At 43.1% G+C, this 9,222-nt stretch overlaps 1 protein-coding gene across 1 annotated transcript in view; it reads left to right on the top strand.

Moving 5' to 3' along the window:
• The window catches only part of LOC106814257 (SH3 and PX domain-containing protein 2A-like), a gene marked incomplete at its 3' end in the record, with an annotated part of 21,090 nt that extends 13,405 nt beyond the window's left edge, over nucleotides 1-7,685 (top strand). The window contains exons 3-6 of the mRNA XM_014818553.1: nucleotides 4,511-4,667; nucleotides 5,623-5,699; nucleotides 6,793-6,935; nucleotides 7,497-7,685. Of these exons, the coding sequence (XP_014674039.1) occupies nucleotides 4,511-4,667; nucleotides 5,623-5,699; nucleotides 6,793-6,935; nucleotides 7,497-7,685 (566 nt within the window). The remainder of the gene's footprint in view (nucleotides 1-4,510; nucleotides 4,668-5,622; nucleotides 5,700-6,792; nucleotides 6,936-7,496) is intronic.
• Nucleotides 7,686-9,222: the final 1,537 nt, after the last annotated feature.

The following is a 9,222-nucleotide window of genomic DNA, read 5'->3' as shown; positions in this document are numbered from 1 at the left end:
TTTTTTGTCTTTTCTCTTCCACAACGATAAGCGTACTACATGAGGATGCATGACGCGTGATAATTATTGTGTATGATGATGATGATGATAATGATGATGATGATGATGATGATGGTGATGATGCGATGATGCTGACGATGATGATGATGATGGACGATTGATTACAAGAATGATCGTACTGCATGAGGATGAGGACAGATAATGATTGTGTATGATGATGATGATGATGATGGTGATGATGATGATTGAGATGATGCTGATTGATGATGATGATGATGCTGGATGATGATGAGTTACAACGATGATCAAGTAACTGCATGAGGATGATGACGGTATTAATGATGCGTGTATGATGATGATGATGATGATGCCTGACGATGACGATGATGATGACGATGATGATGATTACAACGATGACGTACTGCCGATGAGGATGATGAGATGACTATGATTGATTACAATGATGATCTACTACGTGAGATGATGACGGGATAAATGATGTGTATGATGATGATGATGATGATGATGATGCGTGTTGATCATGATGTTGATGATATGACGATGATGATGATTACAACGAGATCGTACTGCATTGAGGATGATGATGATGCCGATGATGATCATTGATTACAATGAATGATCAGACGCATGAGGATGATGACGTGATTAATGATGCCGTGTATGATGATGATGATGATGATGGAAGATGACGATGACGATGATGATGATGATGATTATAACGATGATCATTATCTGCCATTGAGGATGATGACGGTGATAGATGATGGCGTATATGATGAGGATGATGATGAAACGATGATGTGATGATGATGATGAGTGATGATGATGATGATGATGATGATAGTCATTACGCGAGGCGGGAGTATCAGCGATGGTGGTGGCTGTGTGTTGCATGGTGCTGGTGATCATGATGCTCTGCTGCTGCTGCTGATGATGATAATGATGGTGATGATGGCCGATGATGATAATGATATGATGATGAGATTAGGGTGCACCAGAACTTTGGATATGCCAGAACTATCCGGGCGGATCCCCAATTTTTCAAAGTTCCGTTTCCGCCGGAATCCCGTCAGGAACAGTCGGCCGGAATCGGAACCTTTTACCTAATTTAATTTCTGCCTACAACCTTCATCAAGATCAAAAGATCGTCACTGAATGTGTTGAGCCATCAATAGAGGTCAAACTTGCTGACCAAATATAGTGTAACAACTTCACTACTATTCTGCCCAGAAAACGTTTGCCACTTTAACTCGGCTAACTAACGGACTGAACCAACTGATGTTAGGTGATTCACGCAGATTTTTTCTTTTAAAATAAAATCTCTTAGAGCCACAAAATGCATCTGTCTGTAGTGAAATAATCGACCTAAAACCAGGGATACTGCAACATGCCAGGTTTTCCCACACAATTCGCTCGCCGAATAGGATGCCAGAATTATGTCACTGTAAACAGATGAGTCATACACCTAACAACCATCCCTGTAATTAGAACTTTGTAGCATTTGAGAACAATGAGAACAATGTAGAATGTTGAACATGATAGAAAATGGAACATGTATATATAAGAGAACATGAGACATGAGAAATGAGAAGATGAGACATGAGACATAATGAGAACATGTAGAACAATGAGCATTGTCCTACTCGCCTGCAGCTGTGTTCGCTGCTACATAATATTTTCGTTCAGGCCGGAGGAGTTTGCGCGAATACGGTCCAATTAAAAACTGTCAAGTGTATTTCCCAGCTTAAGTTTGCGGTTCCGGCCAGGTAGTTCAGAAGTTCAGCTGGTTCTTGGCTCCCGCCGCCGAACTTAAAAGATTGGATCGGTGCACCCCTCAATGATTGATGATAATGATGATGACGATGACGTTAATGGTGGTCTTGAAAGACAATGATACAGAAGGCATTTGCGGATCGTTACGCACGTCGACTGCGTTATCGGTCGCGGCGTTGCCACGGTTATTGATTGAGCCCTCTGTGTCGGCACCAGCACCACTGCATGCACTGCATGTAAAATCCTTTCGTTTGACCTTCGCGAGAGAGCGAAGACAGATTTTACAGCTGCAGGATTGCAATCGTCGGGACCTGTTGGTTGTAATTGACGTGCTAAAAATGCGGTTCGCTTGAGCTTCGCCCGTCGCTGTTCGCAGACTGTATCGCGAACGTTGTGTGATCAATAAGAGGGGATTTAGTGTGTGTAGTTTACTGTCAGGATTAGTCTGTGAACAATGAAGGATGTTTTAGACTGTAGATTACCATCGTAGTTGGTTCCGCTGACAAACAACTAAGGATATTTTAGCTGATAGCATTACCATTCGTAGTTGGTTTCCGTGAACAACTAAGGATATTTTAAGCTGTAGATTACCATTCGTTAGTTGCGTTCAGTAACAACTAAGGGATATTTTAGGCTGTAGATTTACCATTCGTAGTCTGGTTCGTGAACAACTAAGGATATTTTAGCTGCAGATTACCATCGTAGTTGGTTCGTGAACAACCTACGGATATTTAGGCCTGTAGATTACCATCGTGTTGGTTCGCGAACAACTAAGGAATGATTTTTAGGCCGGCAATTTACCATCGTAGTTGGTTCGGCGAACAACTAGGAATATTTTAGGCTGTAGATTTACCACTTCGTAGTTTTTCGTGAACAACTAAGGATTATTTTAGGCTGGAGATTACCATTGTAGTTGGTTTGTGAGACAACTTAAGGATATTTTAGCTGTAGATTACCATCGTAGTTCTTGTTCCGAACAACTAAGGATATTTATAGGCTGTAGATACCATCGTAGTTGTTCGCGAACAACTAAGATATTTTAGGCTGTAGATTACCATCGTAGTTTCGACGTTCGTGTTTTTTTTGGGGGGGGGGTGGGGGGGGGTTTTTTTAACAACTAAGGATATTTTAGGCTGTAGATTACTCGTAATTGGTTCCGTTGAACAACTAAGGATATTTTAGTGATAGATTACCATCGAATTGGTTCGTGAACAACTAAGGATATTGTAGGCTGTAGATTACCATCGTAGTTTTCGGTGAACAACTAAGATATTTTAGGCTGTAGATTAATTTACCATCGTATTGGTTCGTCAGGTGAACAACTAAGGTATTTTAGCCTGTAGAATTACCATCGCTAATTGCCGTTCGTGAACAACTAAGATATTTTAGCTGTAGGATTCTACCATCGTAAATTGGTTCTGAACAACTAAGGATATTTTAGCGCCTGTAGATTACCATCGTAATGGTCGTGCAACAACTTAAGGAATATTGTAGGCTGCTAGATTGACCATCGAGGTGCGTTCGTGAACAACTAAGGATATTGTAGGCTGTAGATTACCATCGTAATTCGCGTTCGAACAACGAACGATTTTGTATCGAACTCATTGCTTAGTAATTGTCCCCACTTTATGTAGCCAAGAGCCAATTGTTAACTCAAGCTTAGTTAAGTAATTATATTAATTATACGTATAGCCGCTGCCTTTAACTGCGCCTTATCACAAGTTCACATGTACTTTTTGTTCAGTGATCGCCGTCGTATTAATAACGTTTATAAATAAAATGTTTCGACTTCGAATCTCGTGACGCGCTTCAATCGCGGTCCGTTTCTCCCCGCCAGGCGGCCCAACTCGCCAGCTGGACCGGCCGGTTCTCGCACGGCTGCTGTCGGCAACCTTCGCGCGCGCCGCTTCCCGGAACACGCCGCCATCATCTCGGTGAACACGCCAACTCGATGTCGCGGTCGCCTCGGACGTCTGTTGTCGCGCCAGCTACGTTCGCGGGCCTCGCGAGCTTCCGCTGGATCACGCGCGAGGACTACATTCGCCGTACGGAGCCGAGGGGGCGCCACGGCTCCGCCGCACGCCGGCGAGCGTGCTAGGTGGCGCCAGTCGGCTGCCTGCGGAGACATGGTCGCCGGCGATCGTCGTCGTCGTCGTGTGCTCTGTCTCGCGTTTGCCGTGCTACGTGTCCTCATGACGTATGTAGTGGCCAGCAGCTGCCTGCGTACATGCCCCGAGACGGTTTGGGGGTGCCGGCGATGAGAGTGGCCGCCACTGTGGTGGTAGGTGGCAAGCCACTGGACGTGTCGAAGGGAAATGGGATTAGGCGGAGGATGAGCGCAAAACAGATTTCACAGAAACTAACGGCCTCAAGCTCGCTCCTTTCCCATGCTACTGCCTCTATGTTCTGTCCTGGCTCGTCCCTGTCCCTCTCCATCTCCGGCGCCCTGTCTTATCCTCCCTTCTCACTGTCCCTCGCTTGGCTCGCTCGCTCGCTCTCTCTCTCTCTCTCTCTCTCTCTCTCTCTCTCTCTCTCTCTCTCTCTCTCTCTCTCTCTCTCTCTCTCTCTCTCTCTCTCTCTCTCTCTCTCTCTCTCTCTCTCTCTCTCTCTCTCTCTCTCTCTCTCTCTCTCTCTCTCTCTCTCTCTCTCTCTCTCTCTCTCTCTCTCTGTCGTTAGAGGTATTTCACGTTAATGTATTACTACCTCTCTCTCTCAGGTCTATCACGTTGAGGTGACACTATCCAATGGCCGATCCTACATTGTCTTCCGCCGCTACAGTCAGTTTGAGGCGCTGCATCTACAGCTGCAGGACAACCATCCTGTCGAAGCTGGACTCTTCGAGGAACGCTACAAGGTCCTTCCGGATCTTCCCGGTGAGCATGCGCACCCTGATCCTCCAGGAACATTCCTGAGTTCGAGGATGAACGACAACGGCTCCATGAAACCTTTGCTAAGAATGCTTCTAGTAGGAAGAATGATACTCATTCGTTCTCACGTTTGAATAACTACGATACGAACAACTAAGAATGCTTCTAGTAGAAACAAAGCAAAGGACTGTCTGCTGGCAGCTATGATATTGTAGACGGTGCTAGATAGCTTGTTATTATCTGGCTTCTATGTAACTTACCTGTATCACAAACTTTCAGGCGGTGCGATGATAGAACAACAGCAGAGATAAGAGATAGAGAGTAGAGAGTAGAGATAAGAGATAAAGATAAGAGATAGATAGAGATAAGAGATAAAGATAAGAGATAGATAGAGATAAGAGATAAAGATAAGAGATAGATAGAGATAAGAGATAGATAGAGATAAGAGATAAAGATAAGAGATAGATAGAGATAAGAGATAGATAGAGATAAGAGATAAAGATAAGAGATAGATAGAGATAAGAGATGAGTAGAGATAAGAGATAGGTAGATGTCTTTTTTGCTGGTAGTTTCAAGAGTACGGTGTCGTTGTCTATGTAATTGTCGTATTAATTGTTGTTGTAAATTGTCGTCGTAAACTTTTGTCGTAAATTATCGTTGTAATTGTCCATGTAGTTGCATGTCTATGTGCAATGCAATGCAATGGGTCCCGGAGGGGAAGAAAAAAGCGGGAAGACCAAAGAAACATGGAGAAGGACATGCAGTGGAGAAAGAAAGGATTTCATTAGGGTTTAAAACGTGGAACGAGGCCGAAAAAACCGCCAAAGATAGAACGTCATGGAGAAATTTGATTTCCAGCCCTATTCTCCACGAGGAGAGACGGAATTAAGAAGAGGTTGTCAATGTAATTGTCTATGTAATACGGTGTCGTTGTTTTTACAAGAAGATATGTACGTTACAGGGAACATGTACGCAGGACAGAGTGCAGTGAGGGATGTAGCAATGCGTCGGGTGCCAGAGCTGAATAACTATTTGAAGGTAGGTGCCATTACTCATCCAGAGCTGAATAACTATTTGAAGGTAGGTGCCATTACTCAAGAGACAGGCGCTTCCCAATAAAAACATTTAAACATGCCCGCCCCAAGGTCCAATTATTGTCTTTAAAGCTTATTAAGGCCACCTTTTTTTGTTTTGTTGGTTTACAGAATTTTTGTTGTTGTTGTTGACTCGGTAGGGTAAAAAAAAAAAGGTCGTTTTGTCAGATCAAACAAGTCAAAATACAGTGATACTGTTATACATGATATTAAAGTATTTTAAGAAAACTAAATGAAAACAAAACTCAACTTCTAATTATTTTTACTTTTATTATAAACTGTTTGTGCAAGTTTACATTTTTTTATTCATATTTTTTAGAGAAAAGTTCGGCGGGAATAAAAAAATACAGATTTTCAATTTTTATTTATTTATTTTTTCTTGAAAATTCGGGTCGACGGATCTGTAAACCAACAAAATAAAAACTTCTCGCCTAAACGTATATGTACGCATCTGTACCGCTGTGGAACTATGTAGCATTCTCCTTCTATTTTTTTTTATAACGCTTCTATTTCGAAACTTCCAGACAGCATGCAAACGGCAGGTGATTATAATATTGATAAAAGTGCATTGCGTATGAACTCCTGGTTTCGTTGATTAGCTTGTTTTGTAAGTTTCCTAATGAGTCGTAATTACCTCCGCCAAGGAGGTTATGTTTTCGCCCCTGTTAGTTTGTTGGTTTATTTGTTGGTTTGTTGGTTTGTCTGTACACAGAATATCTCAAAAAGTTACAGATGGATTTTGATGAAATTTTTTGAAGGGTTGGTCTTGGGCCAACAACCAATCGATTAGATTTTGGTGGTGATCCGGATCCAGATCTGGATCCAGGATTTTTTGAAAATTTCTTTTGTGGGCAAGACTTCGGACTCATTCAAAATTCATTAAAAAAATTCTGGATTTTTTTTCAAATTTCTGAAAAATGAATCACACTATATTGGATGTACCAGCAAGATGGGGGGACTGTTACGCTGTGGCGGAGGTTTTCTATCTCTGATTGCTCTTGTTAACACGCTGTTATCGTGTTGTTTGTGAACCACAGCGCTTGCTGAATCTAGATCCACGCATAAGTCATGACGTGAAGGTGCAACAGTTCCTGTCGCTGCAGAAAGGCGATGTTGATTCACCGGTGCACATCTACGAAAACAGATTACATCACCTGATAACCGAGGCTGTCGACGCTAGGTATGAATGTTCCCAGCATCCCAGCATCACTGAAGCCATCATGGCGATTTCACTCTCTGTTCAACACGCATCTCGTATATCTCATCTACCGGCTCTCTGTTCAACACGCATCTTGTATATCTCATCTACCCGCTCTCTGTTCAACACACATCTCGTATATCTCATCTACCCGCTCTCTGTTCAACACACATCTCGTATATCTCATCTACCCGCTCTCTGTTCAACACACATCTTGTATATCTCATCTGGTGCCGTGCTTCGATGTGCATTTGACAACACAATTGTGTTCGTAAAAACATAGTTGAAAAAAGAACTTTTCTCCCAAGTCGATGATAGCTTAATGAGAGTCTATTCAATTCAATTCAATTCAATTCAATTCAATTTACTTTATTTACACTTATGAATTACATCTTGTAGGTATCAGATTAATTAAGTAAGTTCATCGACAATGCCAATAAAATTAAATCAAATGAAACTAAACAAATAGAAACGATGGAGGGACAAAATGAAAATTCAGTCTTCCGGTCAGCCATAAAGTCTAATATAAGACGTTTGCTGCAGGCAACTTCTGGAGCAGACAGCGAAGGAAGCTGAGGAATGGATAGAGAGCGCTGACAGCGTCCGCGACGACATGAGCCATGATGGCGTCTGCTGCCTGTACGACGCCGACCCGGTCGTCATAGCAACCCTGCTGCCGCCGCAGTCGCGCATGCCCAGGAGCGTCATCTGCTACTTCCAGGGTCTAGTCAGGTGAGAGTTCGCCGCGTGTATTCCGACAGAAGCACTCACGCGATGACGAGGATTCCCCCAGATGTGCGAACTTCTCTCTCTAGCGATTCTGAGAAGCGGAATTCCGAAGTAGGCGCGGGGAACACCCAACGAAGCGAGAGAGAGATGCTCGCGGATATCTCTCCCCCGCTGGTGTGTTTAATGGCGTTGGCGCGTACGTACGAAATAGCTGGCGCGCGCGGTTTCTGGCCCGCCGTGCATGCGGTGTTTCGTCGTTCCCGTGAGAGCGCGTAGCTGCGAGCTACATTTGCGCCGGTCTGCCAAATCATAACTCAGCTTCATAGGAATTTGCCAGCGCCGTGTTCTCTCGCTGCTGGCAAACCATCAGCGGCTGTGCATGGCATACCCATGTTTATATATATATATATATATATATATAGGCAAAAGCATACACCCGTGCAGATATAGGAAAATGTAAATACGTACAAATAGAATAAGTAGAATACATTTTTATTTCGCCAGTTTTAATAGGCGTATGTTATATATGCGTTTTTTGTGGTTGACGCTAGCGAGTTTGGCAAACACCTCCGTTATAAAACAATTCCGGCTAAAAAAACAAAATCGCAGTATCGAAGGAAGTTGATAGGAGGGTTTTATCGGCACAATTTGTTGCCAGCTTCATTAAGGAATGTAATTTGTGCGGTGCTTAATTACTGAATGTGTGGATGTTCGTTCATGTCTCCTGTGATCTGTATAGCTGCATGTCAGCAGACTGTGGCGCTGACAGCAATCTGTTTTGTCAACATCTTCTCAAAGTGACGCACATGGACTTTATAAAAACGTCAAAATTGATATCGCACTTTTAAAATAGCTGTTATAGAATATAATTTGCCGTTGGGACTAAATACCATGCATATGAATCGATCAGCAGTCTCATGAGATGAAATCATCGGATGTTATCCTACCGTCGCAACACATGATTGTTTTAAGGGTACTTTAGCCTTTTACTTTAAGGGTACTCAAGCCTTTGCGCGGATACTAGCTGCTCTAATGAAGAGTAAACGTTTATTGACAAATAAGTATGTACAGATGTGCCGCCTATAGTATTAGTCATCGGATACGAATGAAAAATGAAAAATCGGTAAAATTCCGCATAAAAGCTTGACTGTATCCTGGGCTATTGGAATGCAAGCCAAGCCGTAGCCTGCTGTGTCTTATCGTGGCTGGATATAGTAGCAGCAATCTCTTTCCGAACTTCTAGTTGCGCTAGGAATCGTACATTAATTCGCAGATTTTATAGTGAAGTATTTACTCTGAGATAGACGCAGGAGAGCGACTGTGAGTGTTGGCAGAGAATGCTAATATGAACGTATAGCCTTACCATACTTGGGTACTAGGCTAGGAAGATACAGCTTGATTTCCCGATGTCGACAGATTTCTGTTGCATGGTCTTCCGCATTCTCATTATTGACGTTTGATATTAATGTTCGATAGCGTTGCGCTGGGAGCCTGGGCGGTGTGCTGGGGAGGTGGGTAGGGTGGTGTGCTGGGTGTGCTG

Source organism: Priapulus caudatus, unplaced genomic scaffold, assembly GCF_000485595.1.
Source record: "Priapulus caudatus unplaced genomic scaffold, Priapulus_caudatus-5.0.1 Scaffold893, whole genome shotgun sequence".
NCBI lineage: Eukaryota > Metazoa > Priapulida > Priapulimorpha > Priapulimorphida > Priapulidae > Priapulus > Priapulus caudatus.
This window is presented reverse-complemented; position numbering and strand designations above follow the sequence as displayed.